General features: G+C 39.6%; 1 protein-coding gene across 1 annotated transcript in view; it reads left to right on the top strand.

Annotated features, from left to right (window-relative positions):
* The window catches only part of TEX15 (testis expressed 15, meiosis and synapsis associated), a 59,481-nt gene that overhangs the window by 27,916 nt on the left and 5,500 nt on the right, over positions 1–26,065 (top strand). The window contains exons 6-7 of the mRNA XM_073340315.2: positions 8,932–16,877; positions 22,428–22,492. Of these exons, the coding sequence (XP_073196416.2) occupies positions 8,932–16,877; positions 22,428–22,492 (8,011 nt within the window). The remainder of the gene's footprint in view (positions 1–8,931; positions 16,878–22,427; positions 22,493–26,065) is intronic.

Raw genomic sequence — 26,065 nt, 5'->3', positions numbered from 1 at the left:
TATCTAGATGAATTGATATGCCCCCTGGAAGACCTTTGCATTCCTTCAGGGGTACACGTACCCCTTGTGGAGAACCACTGCCTTATGGAACATGAAGTAAGAATATTATCACTGTTTTTTTAATCTGGGGACTACCATACTTCTGTAGGGAACTCCTTCTCCAGTGCTCTCCACTGATGGTGGGTTTGTCACTGTCAGAGCAGGACCTTCTGGAGCATCATTGTGAGTAGGTGTAATCTGTGGCCTGTGGTTAGTCTGGCCTTCACAGACCAGTAGAAAAAAAAACGTTTTAAAATTGCTGATGTACTTAATACCCCTCTGAAATCTCTTTGCTGAGTATGCACCATATTGTGTTAATGTTGTTCACTTTATGCTTTTTCACATTTGTTAGGTCACTTTACAATCTTAACAAGAGTTTTAGCTTCCTTAGTAGTGCCCCTCTGTTCAGCTCAACAATTTTGCTTTGCCCCCAGTAAGAAATGTTTGGCTGTAGATAGAAGCGGAAGCAGAACTGCTATCTGACATTTTGCAAAACAGAAGGGTTTTTTTCTGTGATTTGGCAGGGATGGAGTGTTTTTTGCTGAGTCAGGGGACTGTCATTTACAGAAAACTCTGAGTCTACTTTAAAGAGGAATAAGAGGAGTAACTCTGGACCGCGGTTTTGGACATGAGAACAATATAATCATTATCCAGTAGGATTTGTATTTTGGATAGCTTCTTTCATACAAACTATATTCCAGAATGCCCTGCAGAGTTAAATAATGTGTAGAGTTAATAAATAAACAGGGTGAGAGAAATTGGGATACTAGAGGAACAGGAGAAAAGAGAGGTTTTCAGATGGGATTTGATGGTGCATCACTGAGGTGGAGAGATGCAGTAAGGTTGTTTTCAGTGGCATGTGCTGCGGTGGCTTTTGCCCCAATAGCAGAGATACTGTATGAAGGGTTATAATAAAATAGGCGAGGAAAGTGTGAATGTACAGAACTAGCTTCCATCCGCTCGTAACCTGTGGTATGCATCTTAAACTGAGTTGCAATTTGTTCAATGAGTCTCCCTCAAAAAATCTCCTGAAGGATGTTAAACAGTAGTTACTAAAGTTAGACATTTTTAAATAAGCCGCTGCAGATAACTTACATCCAAGCTTTATAATAAAGAGCTGAATGAGGAGTTTACTGGACCATTAATGTTGATTTTCAAGAAGCTTTGGAACACTGGTGAAATTCCAGAAGACTGGAAGAAAGCTTATGCTATGCCAATGTTTAAAATGGAAGGGTAAATGGAATGACATAGGCAATCACAGAGTTGTCAGTCTGACATCAATTCCTGGCAAGATAATGGAGTGGCTGATATGAGACTTGATTAATAAAGAATTAAAGGAGGATCATAAGGATTTCACAATCAACATGAGTTTATGGAAAATAGATTGTGTCAAACTAATTTGACATCTTTTTTTTTGGATGAGATTATAAATTTGGTGATAAAGGTAATAGAGTTGATGTAATTATACTTGACTTCTGTAACGCATTTGACTTGCAACCACATGACATTTTGATTAAGAAAGTAGAATGATATAAAATTTATGTGGCACACATTAAATAGATTAAAACCTGGCTAACTGATAGGTCACAAAATATAATTATAAATGGGGAATCATCATGAAATGGGCGAGTTTCTTGTAGGGTCCCACAGTGATTGGTTCTTGATCTTATACTGTTTAACATTTTTATCAGTGGCCTGGGAGAAAACATAATATCATCACTGATAAGTTTGCAGATGACCTAAAAATTGTGGGAGTGGTTAATAATGAAGAGGACAGGTCACTGACACAGAGCGATCTGGATCACTTGGTAAACAGGGCGCAAAGCAAACGAGGAAGTTTGTGTGGAAGGTTGTTTTTTTATGAGAGTATCCGGTTTTGAGAGCTCATTCTTAATCTTTCCCTGTTTGCTGTAGAGGATGTTGCTGTAGAGAATGCTCTCAAATGTGGATACTCTCATAAAAAAACAACCTTCCACACAAACTTCCTCGTGGCTGGACTTTACAAAAACTAGACAAGCCATTTACAACACACACTTTGCTTCTCTACAAAAGAAAAAGGACACTAAACTATCTAAACTACTACATGCCACAAGGGGCCACAACAGTGGTTCCCTTAACCCATCCAGCAATATTGTTAATCTATCCAACTATACTCTTAGCCCAGCACAAGAATCTGTCCTATCTCAGGGCCTCTCCTTCTGCCCCTCCACCCCCACGAACATGATACAGTGCTGTGGTGACCTAGAATCCTATTTCGACGTCTCCAACTCAAGGAATATTTCCAACATACCTCTGAACAACATACTAACCCACAGAGACCTTCCTACCAAGACTACAAAAAGAAGGATTCTGGGTGGATGCCTCCTGAAGGTCGAAACAACAGACTGGACTTCTACATAGAGTTCTTCTGCTGATGTGCACAGGCTGAAATTGTGGAAAAGCAGCATCACTTGCCCCATAACCTCAGCCGTGCAGAACACAATGCCATCCACAGCCTCAGAAACAACTCTGACATCATAATCAAAAAGGTTGACAAAGGAGGTGCTGTCGTCATCATGAATAGGTCGGAATATGAACAAGAGGCTGCTAGGCAGGTCTCCAACACCACTTTCTACAAGCCATTACCCTCTGATCCCACTGAGAGTTACCAAAAGAAACTACAGCATTTGCTCAAGAAACTCCCTGAAAAAGCACAAGAACAAATCCGCACACACACACCCCTGGAATCTGACCTGGGGTATTCTATCTACTACCCAAGATCCATAAACCTGGAAATCCTGGACGCCCCATCATCTCAGGCATTGGCACCCTGACAGCAGGATTGTCTGGCTATGTAGACTCCCTCCTCAGGCCCTATGCTACCAGCACTCCCAGCTATCTTCGAGACACCACTGACTTCCTGAGGAAACTATAATCCATCGGTGATGTTCCTGAAAACACCATCCTAGCCACTATGGATGTAGAAGCCCTCTACACCAACATTCCACACAAAGATGGACTACGAGCCATCAGGAACAGTATCCCTGATAATGTCACGGCAAACCTGGTGACTGAACTTTGTGACTTTGTCCTCACCCAAAACTATTTCACATTTGGGGACAATGTATACCTTCAAATCAGCGGCACTGCTATGGGTACCCGCATGGCCCCACAATATGCCAACATGTTTATGGCTGACTTAGAACAACGCTTCCTCAGCTCTCGTCCCCTAACGCCCCTACTCTACTTGCGCTATATTGATGACATCTTCATCATCTGGACACATGGAAAAGAAGCCCTTGAGGAATTCCACCATGATTTCAACAATTTCCATCCCACCATCAACCTCAGCCTGGACCAGTCCACACAACAGATCCACTTCCTGGACACTACGATGCTAATAAGTGATGGTCACATAAACACCACCCTATACCGGAAACCTACTGACCGCTATTCCTACCTGCATGCCTCCAGCTTCCATCCAGACCACACCACACGATCCATTGTCTACAGCCAAGCTCTAAGATACAACCGCATTTGCTCCCACCCCTCAGACAGAGACAAACACCTACAAGATCTCTATCAAGCATTCTTACAACTACAGTACCCACCTGCTGAAGTGAAGAAACAGATTGACAGAGCCAGAAGAGTACCCGGAAATCACCTACTACAGAACAGGCCCAACAAAGAAAATAACAGAACGCCACTTGCCATCACCTTCAGCCCCCAACTTAAACCTCTCCAACGCATCATCAAGGATCTACAACCTATCCTGAAGAACGACCCATCACTCTCACAGATCTTGGGAGACAGGCCAGTCCTTGCTTACAGACAGCCCCCCAACCTGAAGCAAATACTCACCAGCAACCACATACCACACAACAGAACCACTTACCCAGGAACCTATCCTTGCAACAAAGCCCGTTGCCAACTGTGTCCACATATCTATTCAGGGGACACCATCATAGGGCCTAATCACATCAGCCACACTATCAGAGGCTCGTTCACCTGCACATCTACCAATGTGATATATGCCATCATGTGTCAGCAATGCCCCTCTGCCATGTACATTGGTCAAACTGGACAGTCTCTACGTAAAAGAATAAATGGATACAAATCAGACATCAAGAATTATAACACTCAAAAACCAGTTGGAGAACACTTCAGTCTCTTTGGTCACTCAATTACAGACCTAAAAGTTGCAATTCTTCAACAAAAAAACTTCAAAAACAGACTCCAATGAGAGACTGCTGAATTGGAATTAATTTGCAAACTGGATATAGTTAACTTAGGCTTGAATAGAGACTGGGAGTGGATGGGTCATTACACAAAGTAAAAGTATTTCCCCATGTTTATTCCCCCTCTTCAGCCCCCACTGTTCCTCAGATGTTCTTGTCAACTGCTGGAAATGGCCCACCTTGATTATCACTACAAAAGGTTCCCCCCCTCCCCCCCCGCTCTCCTACTGGTAATAGCTCACCTTAAGTGATCACTCTTGTTACAGTGTGTATGGTAACAACCATTGTTTCATGTTCTCTATGTATATAAATCTCCCCACTCTATTTTCCACTGAATGCATCCGATGAAGTGAGCTGTAGCTCATGAAAGCTTATGCTCAAATAAATTTGTTAGTCTCTAAGGTGCCACAAGTACTCCTTTTCTTATAGCTGCATGGGAACAAATATTTAATAATGGGTTCTTCGGTCTAGCAGAGAAAGCTATAACATGATCCAAGTGCTGGAAGTTGAAGCTAGATAAATTCAGACTGGAAATAAGGTGTACATTTTTAACTGTGGGAATAATTAGAACCATAGAACCACAGGGTTAGAAGGAACCACAAGCATCATCTAATCTAACCCCCTCTCAAGATGCTGGATTTGTTGGCTCTAAACCATCCAAGACAGATGGCTCCAGCCTCCTTTTGAAAACCTCCGGTGAAGGAGCTGCCACGACTTCCCTAGGCAGTCTGTTTCATTGTCCTACTGTTCTTACAGTTAGGAGTTTTTTCCTGAGATTTAATCTAAATCTGCTATGCTGTAGTTTTAAGTCATTGCCTCTTGTCCTGCCCCCTGTGGCAAGAGAGAACAACTAGGGCTGATATTCACTTCAATACAAACATATAGCACTGTTGGTTTAGATTAATAATAGAACAAGTTTATTAACAAAAGAAGATAAAATTTTAAATGAGTTCAAGTATAAGAGATAAAGTTTAGAAAGGCTTACAAGCAAATTAAAGTGAAAACACACATCTAAAAGTCTAAAACTTAATTTAGCAAGTTTTGGTTCAAGGCTTTGTTTCAGATGGCCTTTCTCATCCATCATTTTCCAGCAAGACAGTGGCTGACCCTCTCCTTAGTCAGGATCTCTCGCAGAGGCCCAAAGGTGCTTTGCCATCTTAGGTGAAAGAGAGAACTCGGGTTCTCTGCCCCTTTCTTTTGTATTCAGCGTAGTTGTAGCTGTGCCAGTCCCAGGATATTAGAGAGACAAGGTGCGTAAGGTAATATCTTTTAGTGGACCAACTTCAGTTGGTGAGAGAGACAAGCTTTTGAGCCACAGAGCTCTTCTTTAGGTCTGGGAAAGGTATTGGGAAAGATACTCCACTCTATTGGGAAAAAGAAAAGGAGTACTTGTGGCACCTTAGAGACTAACAAATTTATTTGAGCATAAGCTTTCGTGAGCTACAGCTCACTTCATCGGATGCATTCAGTGGAAAATAGAGTGGGGAGATTTATATACATAGAGAACATGAAACAATGGTTGTTACCATACACACTGTAACGAGAGTGATCACTTAAGGTGAGCTATTACCAGCAGGAGAGGGGGGAAACTTTTGTAGTGATAATCAAGGTGGGCCATTTCCAGCAGTTGACAAGAATGTCTGAGGAACAGTGGGGCTGGAGGGGGGGAATAAACATGGGGAAATACTTTTACTTTGTGTAATGACCCATCCACTCCCAGTCTCTATTCAAGCCTAAGTTAATTGTATCCAGTTTGCAAATTAATTCCAATTCAGCAGTCTCTCATTGGAGTCTGTTTTTGAAGTTTTTTTGTCGAAGAATTGCAACTTTTAGGTCTGTAATTGAGTGACCAGAGAGATTGAAGTGTTCTCCAACTGGTTTTTGAGTGTTATAATTCTTGATGTCTGATTTGTGTCCATTTATTCTTTTATGTAGAGACTGTCCAGTTTGACCAATGTACATGGCAGAGGGGCATTGCTGGCACATGATGGCATATATCACATTGGTAGATGTGCAGGTGAACGAGCCTCTGATAGTGTGGCTGATGTGATTAGGCCCTATGATGGTGTCCCCTGAATAGATATGTGGACACAGTTGGCAACGGGCTTTGTTGCAAGGATAGGTTCCTGGGTTAGTGGTTCTGTTGTGTGGTGTGTGGTTGCTGGTGAGTATTTGCTTCAGGTTGGGGGGCTGTCTGTAAGCAAGGACTGGCCTGTCTCCCAAGATCTGTGAGAGTGATGGGTCGTTCTTCAGGATAGGTTGTAGATCCTTGATGATCTGTTGGAGAGGTTTAAGTTGGGGGCTGAAGGTGATGGCTAGTGGCGTTCTGTTATTTTCTTTGTTGGGCCTGTCCTGTAGTAGGTGACTTCTGGGTACTCTTTTGGCTCTGTATTCACTGCACCTTCAATGGTCCCTTAGAATATGTGCTAACTTCTTATGCTAAACAATCTGTTCTACCTTGCATTTAGCTGTGATGCTTGAAGTACCTTTCCCACAACTGAAGGAGAGCTCTGTGTGGCTCGAAAGCTTGTCGCTCTCACCAGCCGAAGTTGGTCCAATAACAGATATACCTCACCCACTTTGCCTTTCTTTTTGTAGTCCATTGAAATTTTTTAATGGATTTTTAAAATGAACATTACCCCTCAAAGTAAAGTCTATTCAAGCTGTGAGGAAGGCAACATGGAGTCTTGTGATGAAGGAAGCTCTGTGCTCTTTCACTTGTGTTCACTGAAATGCAAATTGTTCTGTTTCCTGCCATCTCATCCCCTTGCTGTCTTGATGATCCTGTTTACTACTGCCATGTAAACTGAGGTAAACACACATTCCTTTGTTTAGGATAGGCCTGTTTAACAACTTTTGCCTAGGCAGGAGAGTCTGGTTTTGAACATGTGCTAATAATGTCATACAGAGGGATTTCATAACTTTATGTATAATTTTTCTCCATACATTTCACCATGGTATTATTGACCAGGAAGTAATTTTTCAAATGATACCTCACAAGGCATATTTTGTACACAGATTATGTACACCGTAGTGTGTAGGATGTGAATACAGGGGTGCTTTGGGTCACAGTGGGCCCATAACTGGTTGAAAGATTATACTCAAAGAGTAATTATCAGTGGTTCACTGTCAACTGGAGGGCATATCTAGTGGGGTGGTGCAAGGGTCTGTCCTGGACCTGGTACTACTCAATATTTTCATTAATGACTTGGATTATGGAGTGAAGATTATATTTATAAAATTTGTGGATGACACCAAACTGGGAGAGGTGGCAAGCATTTTGGAGGACAAAATGTACTTTAGAATTCAAAATGACCTAAACAAATTGGAGAATCAGTCCGAAATCAAACAAGATAAAATTCAATAAAGATAAATGCAAAGTACTGCATTTATGATGGAAAAACCAAATGTACAAATATAAAATGGTGAATAACTGGTACGGCAGTAGTACTGCTGAAAAGGATCTGGGGGTTATCATGGATCACAAATTGAATATAAGCGAACAATGGGATGCAGTTGCAAAAAAGGCTAATATTCTGGATGTATTAACAAATATGTATGATATGGGAGGTAATTGTCCCGCTCCGCTCAGCACTGGTGAGGCCTCAGCTGGAGTAGTGTGTTTGGTTCTGGGTAACACTCTTAAAAAAAGATGTGGACAAACTGGGGAAGTCCAGAGGAGAGCAACAAAAATGATACAAGGTTTAGAAAACCTGCTCTATGAGGAAAGGTTAAAAAACTGGGCATGTTTTGTTTTGAGAAAAGAAGGCTGAGGAGGGGACCTGGTAAGTCTTCAAATATGTTAAGGGCGGTCATAAATAGGACTGTGATCAATTGTTCTCCACATCCACTGAAGGTCGGACAAGAAGTAATGGGCTTAATCTGGAGCAAGGAAGAATTAAGTTAAATGTTAGGAAACTTCTGACTTTACGGGTAATTAAGTTCTGGAGCAGGCTTCCAAGGGAGGTTGTTGAATCCCCATCATTGGAGGTTTTAAAGAACAGGTTAGACAAACACCAGTCAGGAATAATGTTAGGTATAGTTGGTTCTCTCCCAGTACAGAGGGTCTGGAGCCCTACATTTCTGTGATTCTATGTTTATGTGGGGGTTCCTCTCATGTGTGATTGGCAGAACAGAAGAAAGCGCAAAGGTGCTTGTTTCAAATATAACAAGTGGGTGATGGAGGCTAGTATCACGACAGAGGAGAGATGTTAGTGGATTCACTGTTAGCAAATGAGAGGGAAGTAAGGTGGGGATGGGCCATGAAGTGAAGACAAGGAATTTGTGTTTGATGTGATGGAAAAGAAGGAGCCAATGGAGGGATGCAAAAAAAGTGTTGACATGATCAAAATGAGGAACAAGGGAAATGACTTTGCACAGCAGTGTTTTGAGTGGATAAATGTGAAGCTTTTATCAAGGCCCAAGGAAAGAATGCTGCAGTAATAAAGATGTAAGATGACAAGGGCCCGGATGAGAAAAGGCATGTCTTTATTTAGGTGTTAAAAAGCCACCCCCTTCACTGATAACCATTTTGAATTCTCCTATGCTTTAGGCAGAACATGAAATAAATTCAGATTAAAAGTGTTTGGGCTTTTTTTAAGTTAGAAATGGGTCAACATTGTTCTTGCAGCCTTAACTGTGGAGTATTGTCACTTTTCTCTTCTTTCTTTCACAGGAAGACGAGGCTCATGGAAAAACTGTACAGTAGCCAAAAGGATCGGTAAAGGTGCTCAGGCTACAATAATCTATGAGCATTTCAGGAAATCTGTAGATTTTCTTGCTTTCAGACCTGAGGAGAGCTCTTCTTGCAGTGAAATAAATTCAGAGGAGAATACTTCTGGCCCAAAAGTTTCTTCCTCCTGTGAAAATACACTGAACAGGAATGGTTCGGTAGCTGAAGCCAATGATACCCAAGTGGAACATAACATATCTGGAAGGTGGGATTCATCACAAGTGCAAGAAAATGAGTCAAGTCTGCCACTTGTGGCTGGTGTAGATACCAGTGGAAGCATTAGTAGTGACCACAAGGTGAATCTAAAATGCATTATTTCAGATGATAATTTTACCACAGTTTCTGCTGCCCACAGTAGTAGTGGCTCAAGTACTGTAATTACTTCAAGACTCATTATGGATCCAAGACTAAAGAAAAGAGAAGGAAACTCAGGAAAACAAAACACTGAGGCAGTTTTTCATGAGAATTCAACATCTGAGAATGGGCTGGAATATCTCAACTCAGAAATGAAAATATCAGCCACTTTAAATATACCTTCACCTGGAGAACCTCCTCTGCTTAATGACCCAAAACAAGGTCAACTTAGACAGAGACATGAGGAGCAAGCATCATGGAAAGAGACAGCTTTCATAAAAGAGTTTAAATCCACAGTGAATACAGACAAAGAACGCACTGTGGAAAACAAGCAAGTGGCTCGTAGCGTAACAAAACTTCGTAAAGGAATAGTGGAGCCATTTGCATTGCAGGGTATTCACACACATGCTGCTTCAAAAACTGTTATTGAAGAAAAGCACATCACAACAAATGAAAACCGTCTCTGTGATAGAAAAGACTTGAAAACGCACCAGATTACTGTGGGAGAACAACTGAGGAAATGTTCATCTTTTCCATTTGGGAATACAAAACCTGAGATAGACTTGCAGGAGAGTTTGTCCATGAAAGACAAAGCAGACCACTGCTACAAAGAAAAAAGTTCCAATCTTCATAAGAACAATATAAAACATTTACCTGTTCACGATAGCAAAAAGAACTTAAGTTTCACTAAAAAGTTAAGGCATAATGATCCTCCTCCTGATCAAAAGTGCTCATCTGTGTCAGTTGGAAAGTCAGTTGCATCAGTGCTACCTGCTAACTTTGCCTGCAACACACACTCTGAAGCCATGCCTCACAGCATTGCAGATTCAAGCAGCTGCCAGTATTCCAGATCTCAAAAGGGTTCCAATCACTATACACCATCAGTGGTAGGGAATATTTTCTCTTTCTTCTCTGTAGATTGTCAAAACAAAAATTCAAAGAAAGCACCTCCAGAGGACCTCAAAAAAAGAGAAAAACAAAGGTCACACTCATCTCTGTCTCATGCATGGAGGCAGGGCAAAATGTCAGTAGCACAGAACAAAAATAATGCAGATAAAAAATCTAAGATTTCCCATCGAGTGTGTAATGGTCTTTACCCACTTAAGAAACATGATAAAGGGCAGGGTTCAGCACAACTGAACCATTCTAAATGGGATAAATATGCCTCAGTGAAAGGAGGGCAGAAATGTAAGGAATCACAATCTATTAATTTAATAGTACTTGAGGATAATCAAATACATGCTCCTGAACAGTCTTTGCATGATGATAAAGGCATGAACATAGGCATCCAACATCCTGAAAATATTAAATCTCATGAAGGCAAGACAGAATATACTGGGAAAACGCATAACCAGTTACAAGAAAATAATTATACTTCTGCAATAGGAAACAGTTCAACAGATTCTTACTTAACATATGCTGAAAATACTTTGACCTCAAACAGTGAATATGAAGTTAATAGTGAGGGTTTTGATACACAGGATTATACTTTAGACAGTGGTGTCCATGGAAAAATGCATCTTTTTAAACATGCTATGAGAAAACAATATGCCAAAGTGGAAGAGGACAAGTGTGTCTGTCATCACGTTGCTTGTGAATCTGTTCCTAGTGATCAAATGGTTGGTGAAGAAAACTTTCACCAAAGTAAGCTTCAAGACACTTTGCTTTCTGAAAAAGCCAATGTTGATGAAGGCCCTATAAAGGCCCATAAATTAATATATTCAGCAACTGAAATTACAAACAAAAATTGCGTAGGTAAAAGAGAAGATGCTATAAAAGAAGTAAAAGACAATTCTTCCATCAAAGAAACAGTGAATGACCAGATATATTTGTCTCATGCTATCTGCAGAACAGACAAAGTATTGAGAGGTTGCTTCAATAAAGAATGCTTATGTTTCCTTGGAGAAAATGAGCCAGTGTCATTAGACAAATATTTCTGCAGGGATAGCAAAGAGAGTGATGCTTCTGGAGCTGCATTTTTAGATGAAGAGCAGAGTTGGATCTGTAATCAGGAAATGGGGACCGATATAAATGTTCATGATTTCAATCAAATGCACACATGCCAACTTGAAAAAGAATTTAGCAACGTCCCAGGAGTCTGGCTGGAAGTTTGTGACACTCCTCATATTCTGGATTTAAAAAGATCAGCTTCTGATTTAAACTTAAGTTTTGAAGAAGGATGTGCATTAACAGGAGCATATTTGATGGAAACAGAAAATATTACCACTTCTGTAAAGGAAAAGGGAATGATTCCAGATAACAAAAGAGAATCAGAAGAGCTGTCTGCCACAGCAGAGTTTTGCAGATCTATAGCATTGTCAGAGGCTCATCAATGGGAGGAGCAGAATACTGTTATGCTAATCACCACCATATCCATGCCTTCTGGAAATGTGGAACACGAAGAAAGGGGATGTTCCAAACCTCAGGAAACACATGTTTCTGAGAAAAACTCATCTTGCCATGAAAATAGTGTGCAGGAAATATTTAAACAGACGATGGAGGAGAAATGTGAGGATATTTTTCTCCAGGACTTGGAATTTGAAAGTGAGATTGAAATTTCTCTGGAGCAGCATGAGGAATCTCTCTCAGTACCACAAAATCCACATAGTCATGAAGGTGGATCTGATGAGGAGGTTGATTCACTGTATCAGTACTTGACAGATCGTATAGACTGGGAAAGTTTATCTGGAAACGCTAGCCAGAAGATATTAGAGAAAAGTGAAGATCATTGTTCGTCAGGGAAAAAATCTTGCACAAAGGAAGATAAAACAGAATCTTTAAGTACAACTGTGTGGCCTGACTTACAAATTACAGTAACCAACATACTTAAATCAGGATTCAGCCCCCCCAACATTGGAATTGCAAGAGAGATGTGGAGATGTGCAATTGAATCTCCAGGATTAGAAGTCAATATGGAATTGTCAGGAGAGCAAAGAAGTGAAGAATATATACAGAATTTGGATCTTACAAATAAAATGCAAACATGCCTACCTAGCTGTGTTCATGAGGCAGACAGTCATATGCCTGAAAAAGAAAGCAAAACTTTCACTGCACCTGTTACTGTTTCTGATGTATTGAATAAAGTAAGTAGCTTTTACGGTACAAAACCAAAAGATAATAGTAATGAATGTAAGAGTAAAAAAGGTGTGCAATCAAAAGTTAAGAGAAAGCATCCACATAATAAATCTCTAACAAATAAAATGAGGCCTCGGAAAGCTTCAACACATTCACCTATATACAGAAATTCAAAACTTTGTGGTAAAAAGAGAGAACACTATTCATCTGAAATGTTTTCTTTATTGTTTGAGGGACGAATGAAAACACTTGCACAGTCTGAAAAACACATTAAAAATGTTCTAAATACTCTTTGTAGTGAAGCATCCTTATGCAAAAGTAAGCGTCTATCCAAAAAAATAGATGGTGCTATGTTTCACTTAAGGAAAGCTCAGAGGAGAGTTCTCAAATCTCTAAAAATTGTAACTAAAGTTGGAGAGAAAAGACAAAAGGGTCCCTTACCAAAATGTTATGAAATAATATGTAACGACTTATGGGAAAGCTGTGATCTTGAAGGTCATAGTTTCTTGACAACTGGGAAGTATTCTTCTGCTCACTTTTCTCAGAAAAGAAAGTATAACATGAAGGAAAATAAACGAACTGTAGCATTTAAGAAAGCAAGTGACACAGTTACATGTATGCCAATAAAACAAAGGTTTAAAAATAAAGGGGATAAAATGAGAGAAATGGTTTCAGAGGAAGACATGCATGCAAGGTCCACTACAGGTTGTGCACCGGTTGTGTTGAAAGATATTATAAGTCAGATGCATCATTGTAAATCTGACTTACCTGTGGCTTCTTCAGTAACTTGTAGTCAGTTTTCGGCTGCTACATGCAAGGCATATTTGGCTTTTGAGGGTGACAATGTGAGAGATACGAGAAGAATAACGAAACTTCAAACAGACTCTGAAAACTCTCTAGGTTTAGACACCATTGGGCTAGAAGATATGGAACTAACTAATAAGGAGCACAAGGTTTTTGTAAATGTTTCATCTAAAATTCATATTCAAGGGACTGCTGGAAAATGTGGCAGTGTAACAGGACAAGACCATATCTCTGAAGCAAATACATTTAACAACAAAAATATCTCAAGACCTTTGAGCTTGCCTGTCGAAAAGGATGATTCTGTAGAATTTTGTACAGACAAAAGAAAAGATGGAGCTTGTAAGACTAATGTAAAGATGAATGCTGTCATACATACATCACTGTTAAAAACAGCTGCAGAGAGCTGTTTAAATGCAAACACCAACAAGCAAGATGTTTCCACACTCTCCGCCACTCACAAAAACCTGGACAGTATTCTTTCTACTGAAAAAGAGACTATGTTTTCTGCTGGCAGTGGGGGTATTTCCACAAATCAGAGTGTTGGTATTGGAAACTTTTCTTCAGGCTCAATGAGGCAGATGCCTGCAGCAGGAGGAAAACATGAGACCAGTGTATCTCAAGTTCCATTAGATCACGAAATTATTAGTGCTAAAGCTGCATCTTTGAAAATAAGCGCAAACATTTCATCTGAGAGAATTTTAGAAACCCATTCTTTTGAAACACCAACAGTACCTCTCAGCGGACAGCTGCAAGATAGAGGCTATGACAGAAAAGAAACTTCAAATTCAGACATGCGTTGTCTGAATAATTGCAGTAAAGTAGCTGAAAAGGAGGCACATGTTACCGAGACTATCAAATTGGAACCACTGGCAAAAAATGTATATAAGAGAGAAAATAATATAGAGACAGAGAACTATTTAAAGAATGTATCTTCTGAGTCATTAGTATACAATGCTCTGACCCCGTTTTCAAATCAATACATTTCACAGGAAGTTGGACAGAATACATTTCCAAAAATAAAGGAAACGGGGCTAGTGGAAAGCAAAGTGAAATCACCTGTAAATCTGTATTTGCTAAAAGATGTACCTGGGAGATCCTCTGCTAAGGTCATTTTGGAACAAAAGAGCATAACACACAGAGAAGGTCACTCTAGGTGTAATAAGGAATCCAGATGCATTCAGAGTTCTTCAAACAGCAGCAGTGCTTTCACTGCACCTGTCTTAAGGAAGCCAATTGATAAGAAATTTGCCAAAAGAAATGAAGATTGGAAAGAAAGCACTAACAAAGATCGCCAAATTAACTCAGAGTTGACATCAGGAATTATGGCAAAACAAGGTATTCCAAACATTACCGGGGTTTATGATGCCTCACCAAGCAAAACACATCAGCATCTTACAGCCCATATGGCTAAACTGAATGCAGATAATCTCTCAGGTGATGGTCCTAACAAATGTAAGGGCCTCAATAGTAAAAACAAGCATAGAGGAGTTGGGACAGAACTGAAATCTCTTGCTTTCATAACTGAAATATCAAATATTTTACAAAAAGCAGATGAAACATCATCTCTGAAAATGTTACAGGAACAGATTACAGTTTGTGATAACCTTCTTCCTTCATTTGTTAAAGCTTTTGAGGAAAAGCAAGGGAGCTCATTTAAGCACATCTTGGTTTCTCGAGAGTTACTGGTTGAAAGAAAGCTATGGACTAACTGTAAATCGAAGTTAAAATCACATGCTGTAGATTCGCTGGTGGAACTCCAAATGATAATGGAAACAATTCAGTTCATTGAAAACAAAAAGTGCTTTCTAGAAAGGGAGCCAACTTTCCGAAGTTTGCTTTGGTATGATGGTTCACTGTACGGGGAACTGCTTGGTAGGCCATCAGGGTATCAACAACAATCCAGTTTCTTTCCAGCTTTCCAAAGAAGGCTGAAGTACAATGTTTTTCGTGAGCTTCAGAGCTACCATAGACAGTTATTAGAGCTCTTTGAAAAAACAAGGTGGGAAAACAAATCTTACTATGCATTCTTGAAATTCAGACGAGAGATTGATGAGTGTGAAGCTGTGGTACAACAGAATTCTGATTGCTTAGATTTTTTCCTCTCTGTGCCTTTTACTTGTGGAGTTAACTTTGGAGATACTTTAGAAGATTTGGAAACTGTAAGGAAAAGTGCTGTGGAACTGATAAATACATATAGGAACCTTCCAGATGCTCACTCCTATGCAGAAAAAGAGGACCATCTGTGGGTTATAATGGAAATTATCTCCACAAAGATAAGCTTTATAAAGGCCTGTGAATCAATGAATATGAAAGCTTCACTCTTTGGCCTTGAGCATATATTTTTTGATGCTGCTAAAAGTCTTGTATGGAAAGACAGACATCTGTTGTTAAATAAAGCCTCTCCCGATAAGAAAAAACAACTTCTGTGCCAAATAAACCAAGATGCTCTCTCCAGGCTGTATGAAGTTTATGAATATGTGGCAGAAGAGTTTAGAACTGAAAAATCTAACAACATTACTGAGAAGAAAAATGATACAGAAAAGTCAAAATATTGGGAAAACAAAGGCAAACATGGAGATGAAAACTCTGACTTCCTCAATGTTTTGCTTTCACATCCTGATATTTGCTGTGTTGGAGAAATATTAGATGAAGCTCAGTTTGCAGACCTCAAGAAGTTACAGCAGCTAATGCTCAGATGTACAGAACATTTAGAAAGCTTAAAAATGTATTTTCAGATTTTGCAGGAGGAGGATGTCAATAAAATCTTGATCACAGAGCAAAATGTGCTAGACACAATGAAAAATGATGGCATTAATGCTATAATTTTAAAGCCTGAAGCTGTTGAGACTTACATTGAAGTACTAATGATGTATGAAACAGTTCACTTCCTTAAAAATTCAATAGCAAGAAAAATAGATGAACAAAGATTTCGAAGCTTGTTGTGGTTTGATTTATCGCTTCTTCCTGAATTGGTACATTGCCAAAAGAAAATGTCTTCCTTTTCATTTCTGAAGGATAATTCAATGGACAACCTTTGTAAAACTGTTGAGTCTGCCATCTCTGATCTTAAGAGTGAACTGGACATTATTTGCAACTATGCAGAAACCATAAACAGCTCTTATGCACTTCATCTTCTCACCAGAGAACTTTCAGAACTTTCAGAAACAAGAGAATTAATACAAAATTCGAAGCCTTCTATCTTCACGTATGTTGAGTGTGTACCTTATACCATATCTGTAAACTATGGGAATACTGTGACTGAATTAGACTACAACTACAACCAGTTTTCTTTGTTGCTTGAAAATTTGATGTTGGCTGCCAGGAAAGATTTAGGAAAAATGGCTCATATTATGAAAATCATGAAAACCATTGAGCTTATGAAGTTTGCTTGTGCCAAAAAAGGTAAATCCGTCCTCTCTCTTCTGATATATCAGATGCTAAATAATTGGAGAAAGACCTGCCAGTTGAAAAGAAAGGGAGACATGAAAATGCATCTGACTAAAACTAAAAAAAGTGTCTGTGAAACTCAAGATGCAGTGTATGTCATCAAAGCTAGTTCTCCGCCCCATCAAAAAAGACCTAGTTTTGTGTTCTCACATGGAGACACTCCTGAGTATACAGAAAGCTCTTCTCCTTCCATCTGCAAAAAACAAAAGGTAAGATCATTCCTTAATACTTCAAAATGCGTTATCTTTAAAAGAGAATTGTAGTGCTAGTTACATACGGATACTGAGTTAAGGGCAGAGGTGTGCATCAGATTGTGCTTTGTGGAGATGAATGATTCCAGGTTTGAATTTAGAGCAAAAAAGTAAACTCTCTCATCTATATTATTCCCAAGGCTTAAACTGATCTTAAAGAACTGACGGGTCTGTCTTTGCCAATGAGGAAAGGTCATTAGTTTGTAACAGTGTTTTTGGGCTAAGAAATCTCTAATGCTGTTTTTCTTTCACCCTCAAAATAAGATTTTTTTTTTTACTAGATAAGGGAGAGTCAATTTTAAAAAATCTGAATTTACCACTTGTAGAATGCTGAATCAGCATCAGCCTGCTAGGCTAGCTGAGGATTCTCTCAAAGCACAGAGTCCAATATGATGATCCCCTGTCTTGGCAAAGCCAAGAGTTCAAAAACTAGAGCACAAACCAAAATAAACACCTGAGCTTTATTTACAGCCTCAAATGCAAACAAATCCCACTCCTAGTGCATCTCACATGCCTGCTTTCCTAGTGTCACTGGAAGTGGGGATGATCAGCTAAGCTCCTTGATTGCCATTTATGGAATGCTCTCTCTTCTTTGGAAGGCGAAATAGATTGTGGTTTTGAGTCTGTCACGATAAGGCATGTTTTCAAATCCTTCAGTCATTCTTATACCATTTAAAAAAATTTATCCTCTTAATTTTAATGGTATCCAACTATTGTTTTGTGTGTCTAAAGTACTTTTTAATATTTATATCAGTGTTCATATTTCTCTTGCATAAGACCTGTGGAAAATCCGAATGTGAACAATAAATCATAAAAATGGTATTTCTTTACCACCTGATGTCTGTAAACCTCTAGGTGCCTATTAATAGCATACTTTAAATCAAATCTTTAAAAATATGTTGTGACCTTATCTATAAACCCCAAAGACAGGGAGTTGAAAACAGGAAGTATGCAGCACCATTGTTATACTGTAGGTCAGTCTGTTGTGGTCTAGCTCTGCCGTCAACCTCTCGCACTTGGTCTCTACCTTTGAGAGACAGTAGCTGTATCTTGTGTTTGCTGTTCAGCTGCTACTTTATTCTTAATGAATGGGCTGTGTGCACCTGTTGTAGAATTGGAAAGCAATCAGTTGTTGCTGGGAGCTGCAATTCTAAGCCCCATTCCTCATTTGGGCCCCCAGAAATTCTGCCTCCAGTAGTGGTACAAGTTGGGGTTTCATCTTCGAGAATGGTTATATGTATTTGTTGTCTGTGCAGTAGAGATCTCACTTTATCTTCCAGCTCTTTTCCCTCTCTTCTGCTGGGAGGTCTCTTCTACTGAGCATCGAGGCCTGTGGGACCTCTCTGGTTCTGTATCTCTCTAGTCATCTTCCTCTGCCTTCTACCTTTCTCCACAGCAGCAGAGAAACCCTGCAAGCATCAAACCATGTCCAGGAGCTGCTGTATTTATAAGGCAAGCTTTTTAGGAGCTTCATAGGGTGAGCAATGCCCTGCTGTGGCCAACCAGCTGACCCTTACCCTGCCAGGGCACAGGGATTTGAATTAGACTGGCAAGTCAGGGCCTGGTTGCAGCTTCCTGCAGGGGAACTGTGCTGTGGGAAGGTTCAAGCAGGAGCAGTGTGATTTCTCTGGGAAGGAGAACCCCAAACAGCCCGCTCTGGGATAAGTCTTGTAAAATCCAGAGCCTCCAGGTTCCCAAAAGACAAACCAGTGTCCCTAAGGATTTGTGAATTTTTAATGAGCAATTAGTGTAAAAAATCCCCATCCTCCCCATTTTTGAGGGCATCACTGAATCTGAATGGGGGCTTCTGGGTGAAACTAAACTGTTACATAAACACAAGAAAATTTCGCAGGTGATGAGAATTAGTCAATGAAGAAGACCTAAGACCAGGGCAGTAGTAGTTCCACCGGGTGCAAGGCATTGTTGTCTTTTCAGAATGGGACTTACTTCCAAAAGTTCCCATAGACCATAAGAGAGAAGATACTCTAAGCAGACATTTGAAAGCTCAGCTTTGATCATTCAAATCAAAAAGATTCTTTGTAATTCATAAGGAAAAACTACTAAGTGGCTTGTTTGTCTAGGGGTATGATCCTTACTGTGAATGTGAGAAGTCTGGGATTCAGATTCTGGCAAATTCTTGCAGCAATGTGTAAAATATTGATTCTTGGCAATCTTTTTTGGAAATTGATGTGATTTGTGAAAAGAGTAATGGCCCTTAACAAGGAAGCTGTGTTTATACTCTTGAATAGTAGTCATTGCAAAGAGAGACCCTTAGCTTACAAATTTATAGGTGACGCTGTTTGGGGAAACATGAGGGAAAATAGGAGCTGAGAATGCAGGTCAAAGTCACCTCTCATTTCTCAAATCCAGCATAGCAAACCCCTTAGCCTCTACCAACACCAAAGCCATTTAAGAAGAGACTCTGCCCGCACTCCCACCCCCACGAGGGAGTAAACTGGATCAGAAGCTCAGAAAAAGTCCTAGATATAATTTTATCCTGAACCACAAAATCCTTAGAATGCATATTTATGTTTGGAAACTTCCACTTTCTGTAAAAGAGCCTTCCATTCAGTCTACATTCTGAACTCAATCTGAAATGGCTTATAGTGGTTTTAACGAGGCTCAGATTGCAAGTTTTAGAGGATTAAAGGATAAGAGAACAATTAAAGGATTAGAAAACATGCTTTATAGTGATAGACTCAAAGAGCTCAATCTGTTTAGTTTAACAAAGAGGTTAAGCGACAACTTGATTACAGTTTATAAGGATCTATGTGGGGGACAAATACTTAATAATACTCCTGACAGAATGAGGAGTAAAGATCTCAAGTTGCAATGGGGGAGGTTTAGGTTGGATACTAGGAAAAACTTTTTCACTAGGAGGGAGGTGAAGCACTGGAATGGGTTACCTAGGGAGGTAGTAGAATCTCCTTCCTTAGAGGTTTTTAAGGTCAGGCCTGACAAACCCCTGGCTGGGATGATTTAGTTGGGGATTGGTCCTGCTTTGAGCAGGAGATTGGACTATATGACCTCCTGAGGTCCCTTCAAAACCTGATATTCTATGATTCTATGAATAATAGAGTCTTCAGTCTGACAGAGAAGAGTAAAAAAGATCCAATGTCTGGAAGTTGAAGCTACATAAATTCAGACTGGAAATAAGATGTACATTTTTGATAGGGAGGGTAATTAACCATTGGAACAATTTGCCAAGGGTTGTGGTGGATTCTCCAGCACTGACAATACTTAAATCAAGAATGGGTGTTTTGCTAAAAAAAATCTGCTCTAGGAATTATTTTCGGGAAGTTCCATGGTCTATGTTATACCAGAGGTCAAACTAGATGATCACAATGATCCCTTATGGCCTTGGAATCTGTGAATAAGGTGACTCTCAGTCTTGGGTATCCGAGAACCGTCACGATGACGTACCTTCTAAAAAGTTAATCTCCAAGCTATATAAAGTTATCTTGAAATACAGTGGTATGCAGACCAAGGCATGAAAGGGCTTGGAATAAATATGTGGGAAATGAAATCCATTTGGTTTATTATCATGACTGTTCTGTCTCCACTACCCCATGATACAAACTGACATGTTTTCATTTTATACATGGTTAATTTAATTACCTAGCCTACACCAATTTTCACTAATCATTCAGATAGGGTGACAAGTGTAAAATATACAGAAGATATTCTCTACTTTAAGACTCCAACTGTCTGAATAAGATGCATGGTTATTAGTGAGATACTGTAAATTACAGTGTCTTATATTTTGCAAATCTTAATTACACCTGAACCAGACGGTGTTTTTCTTCCTTCAGAGGCCCTTTCAGCTGCATGTTTTCCTTTTTAAAAGCAAAAGCGTTATTTATGGATGATATTTCACTTGAACAATCATGACCTAACTTTGGTCCAAAAGGACTTAGGCAGATCCCTGCTACAGCTCCACTAAAGTCCCTCTTAGCCTGGCAGGTGGGGCATTTAACACATTGGACTACAGTTTAGGAAATACTAGTTTAAAAAATTGACAAATTTAAAAAACACCAACACCACCATCAAACAATTGAAAGAACTAGTTCAATCTTACTGGTTTTGAAGCTTTAGGTTTGTGTCTGCCCAGTGATTTTTTGGATTTAAAAAGGGAGAGATTCAGTGGGAAGGAGACACTTTATATTGATAGACTCAAGGAACTCAATTTATTTAGCTTAAAAAAGAGAAGATTAAGGGGTGACTTGATTACAGTCTGTGGGTACAAATATTTAATAATGAGCTCTTCAGTCTAGCAGAGAAGGGTATAACATGATCCAATGGCTGGAAGCTGAAGCTAAACAAAGTCAGAATGGAAATTAGCTGTACATTTTGAACAGAAAGAGTAATTAACCAATTAAACAATTTACCAAGTGGTCGTGTTGGATTGTCTATCACTGACAACTTTTAAATATCCAAAGACCTGTTCTAGGGATTATTTTGGCCTCTGATATATAGGAAATCGGACATCTATCCTTGGAATCTGTGAATCTATAAGTTACACACACACACATTCATGGACAACATCCCAATCAGAACCAAGCCCAGAGAAGCAGACCCACTCAGAACTTGCCAAATGCCAGAAATGCTTCCAACCCACTGGTTATTACCAAAAGCCAAGAACTTTTTGAGCCGAGCATAGGGAGTTGCCCACCCACAGGCTGCAAAAGGCATGGCTGTAGTCAGAACTTTACCACACTGGAAAAGATTTATAAAGATCCAAAGCCTCATTGCATCAGTGTTGTCCCAGCAGCAGTTATCAGTAGTGCAGTGTCTTCAGCATTGATGATTGCTTTTGCCATGAACCAGTATCATCCCTCAGGGGATTCCACATGAAGTATCTCCAGAAATTCCTTTCAAAGACATGAAACCACTTGCTAAATGCACTGCAGAATTGGGCATCTATTCCCAGATCACATGCAGATGTCCTGTTTGTGGGTAAATAAGTACAAAGAACATGCTGAAACATAATTTAGACCCTTGCATACCCACTATGGAAGCAAACTTCACACTGGGGGCAGCATGCATGAAGATGACACAACCCTCATGTAAACAAATGAAAGCATCAACGTTCTCCAGCTTATCTCTTGTGTTCTGGACTCTTCCAAAATCTCAGCAGAATACATCCTTTTGGTTCACTTTGACAGCACTACCCAGCAGCATATCTGGGTCCAAACATAGGAACTGCCGTATTGGATCAGACCAGTGGTCCATCAAGTTCAGTATCTGTCTCTGACAGTGACCAGCACTGGCTGCTTCAGAGAAAGGTGCCTTTCTACCATAGCTCTTGTGAATCCCTCATTATACAGTAACACCCAAAATTCCTGGATCTCAAGGACAGTGTTTTACTGCGATTGTAATACAAATTTAAGATGTTAGTCAAACAAAAGTAAGCATTTACATTTTGAAAATAGCTAACAGGAATAGTCTGCACAAAATAATCATTAAGAGTATAAGAATTTCACATATAATGAGTTTATTTTCTCTTAGGTTGGTGTTCTGATGGCAGCAGCCTCAAAAAATGGAGCTGAAAATGAAACATGCTGCCACATAAGGTATATTTAGGATTTAAAATAGTAAAAACACTTGTGCAGAAAAGCTCAAGATCTGCTGAATAATGACAGGAAAAAGAGTGACACCTTTCCCCCTTACTTTAATACAGCGCTACTCAACTTGTAGCATTAGAGGTGCATTTAATTCCTAGGGGACTTTTTTAGAGTCCACAAAGCACCTCTTGCTCAACCTATTCTCAGACCTAATGTGTGGTGTTCCAATCACAGTGGCACTCTTTGCACTTCCTGGCACATGTGAGGCCGGAGGCAGAAGAATTAAGCCATGTATCAGAGTTGATGGGACTCCTTTCAGCCACCAACAAAACAGTAATGGAAAAGAGAGAGGTTACTGTGTCAAATTAATTGATCAAGTTATCATGACGTCACATCCTGACATTGCTTAGTGATGTTTCTCTTGTCATTCTCCATCAGCATAGATGACACAGCATCACTGTGCAATGTTAGGATGTCTCAGAGAGAATATTGTATGTCTTCACAGCTTCTTTCACCCCAGCTCTTCAAGGTTGTTTCTATGTGAAGGTCTGTGGTGTAAGGTTGTATGACAAAAGAAAGTTCCCAAAACAACATTGCAGGCTTTTTCCCTCATTTTTCTCTAGTGTCATTTAAAGTGTCTTCACAAAGCATTCTGCTAACTCATTTAATTCAGAATAATAAACAGTTTACCTACTCTGTGATGCAGAATTTCTTTTGAGGAAAATCTGAAATCCTTCAGTAACTGAAGACCACTGTCTGAAGCAATCTCTTCAGGTAAATCATGTGAGCATATATAGTCCACAGTGCCTCAACAATCTTGGTAACAGAAGTGATTGCCATATGTACTACTTTATTCCAGATGTTCCAAAGCGTTAGCTACAACTAAATTATTTGGTATTCTTCTCTGCAGAATCAATGTAATCTTTGCCAAATAACCCATTTCCAAGGGTTTTGTCATCTTTGCCAATACCCATTCCAGTATGCATCCGGTGAAGTGAGCTGTAGCTCACGCAAACTCATGCTCAAATAAATTGGTTAGTCTCTAAGGTGCCACAAGTACTCCTTTTCTTTTTGCGAATACAGACTAACACGGCTGTTACTCTGAAACCTGCCATTTCCAAGGATGACAAGAAGCGGTTTGTGGCATATTTAGGTGACTACTGCGTAAAGCACATTGAGTAGTTTTTCCTTCATTGTCTTCAGTTCTATAGAGGTTCTTATACCACACTCATCACCACAGTGGCTGAGTGCTTTTCAGTCGTGCTTTGAGCCATTTGACTAACGTGTCAGAGTTTGCGAGCATATGTACTTCTGTGGGCAAGTTAATGATAGAACGCTAAGGGAGATGTCTTTTGATTAATAAAAATTTACAGAATCATAATTTCAATAGTATCACCCTCTGCAGCGTGGCATGGGGGACTCACTCCCCGCTAACCCTGCTCCCAGCTCCAAGTACTCCGGTTGGTGGAGATTCTGTTAATACAGTGTCAATGGAAATGCATTCAGTTGGGTATCATTCAAAAGCCCTTTCTCCCAAGAACACAGTTGTACCAAACAGGACAAACCTAGAACGATTAAGTAGATATACATTCAAGAAAATGTTTAAAAATCAACTCTTTTTAATATTATACTTTAACATAGGCACGTCAAACATGCAGCCCTCACAAAGTTTAAATTGTGGTTCTCAACTGACAGTACCACCTTATCAGTTAATGCTCAGGACAAACCTGATTAATTTTGTTAATGTTACAAGTTACTGTGAATGGAAGGAGTGCTTCAAGTTGATTTGCCAGAATCAGCACAAGAGAAGTGGTTCAGTGGTATTGATTGTCACCTTCGTTTATTGTGCCAAAGAGTAGTAATTAGGTACTGATTAAGATATCAGCATCCAGCCATAAATTACTGGAATCCATCCACAAATGGTAGGCACATAGTTACATAACATACATTACATAACATGATTAATTACTGTCTCAAAGTAATTTATTATAAAATCCTTTCCTGGGGGGAAAAACACCACAGCACCCACCATGGTAGCATTTAATTTCAGAAAAAGGAAACTACACAAAAATGAGGAAGTTAGTTAAACAGTAATTAAGATACAGTGCCAAAAGTGAAATCCCTACAAGCTGCATGGAAACTTTTTAAAGACACCATAATAGAGGCTCAACTTAAATGTATACCCCAAATTAAAAACGTAGCAAGAGAACCAAAAAAGGCCATCGTAGCTAAACAACAAAGTTTAAGAAGCAGTTAGAGGCAAAAAGGCATCCTTTAAAAAGTGGAAGTTAAACCCTAGTGAGGAAAATAGAAAGGAACATAAACTCTGGCAAGTGAAGTGTAAAAATATAATTAGGAAGGCCAAAAAAGAATTTGAAGAACAGCTAGCCAAAGACTCAAAAAGTAATAGCAAAAAAAAATTTAAGTACATCAGAAGCAGGAAGCCTGCTGAACAACCAGTGGGGCCACTGGACGATCAGGATGCTAAAGGAGCACTCAAGGATGATAAGGCCATTATGGAGAAACTAAATGAATTCTTTACATCGGTCTTCACAGCTGAGGATATGAAGGAGATTCCCAAACCTGAGCCAGTCTTTTTAGGTGACAAATCTGAGGAACTGTCCTAGACTGCAGTGTCATTAGAGGAGGTTTGGGAACAAATTGATAAACTAAACAGTAATAAGTCACCAGGACCAGATGGTATTCACCCAAGAGGTCCAAAGGAACTCAAATATGAAATTGCAGAACTGCTAACTGTGGTATGTAACCTATCATTTAAAGCAGCTTCTGTACCAGATGACTGGAGAATAGCTGCTGTGACACCAATTTTTTAAAAAGTCTCCAGAGGTGATCCCAGCAATTACAGGCCGGTAAGCCTAACTTCAGTACTGGGCAAACTAATTGAAATGATAGTAAAGAACAGGATTATCAGACACATAGATGAACATAATTTGTTGGGGAAGAGTCAATAGGATTTTTGCAAAGGGAAATCATGTCTCGCCAATCTACTAGAATTCTTGAGGGGATGGACAAGCATGTGGATAAGAGTGATCCAGTGGATATAATGTATTTAGATTTTTAGAAAGCCTTTGACAAGGTCCCTCATCAAAGGCTCTTTAAGCAAAGTAAGCTGTCATGGGATAAGAGGGAAGGTCCTCTCATGGATCAGTAACTGGTTAAAACATAGAAAACAAAGGATAGGAATAAACAGTCAGTTTTCAGAATGGAGAGAGGAACATAGTCATGTCCCCCAGGGATCTATACTGGGATCAGTACTATTCAACATATTCATAAATGATCTGGAAAAAGAGGTAAACAGTGAGGTGGCAAAATTTGCAGATGATACAAAACTACTCAAGATAGTTAAGTCCAAAGCAGACTGCGAAGAGTTACAAAGGGATCTCACAAAACTGAGTGACTGGGCAACAAAATGGCAAATGAAATTCAGTGTTGATAAATGCAAAGTAATGCACATTGGAAAACATAATCCCAACTATACATGTAAAATGATGGAGTCTAAATTAGTTGTTACCACTCAAGAAAGAGATCTTGGAGTCATAGTTGATAGTTCTCTGAAAACAT

Source organism: Lepidochelys kempii, chromosome 4, assembly GCF_965140285.1.
Source record: "Lepidochelys kempii isolate rLepKem1 chromosome 4, rLepKem1.hap1, whole genome shotgun sequence".
In the NCBI taxonomy this organism is placed as follows: domain Eukaryota; kingdom Metazoa; phylum Chordata; order Testudines; family Cheloniidae; genus Lepidochelys; species Lepidochelys kempii.
The sequence above is the reverse complement of the archived record's forward strand: the minus strand, read 5'-3'. Positions and strand labels throughout refer to the sequence as shown.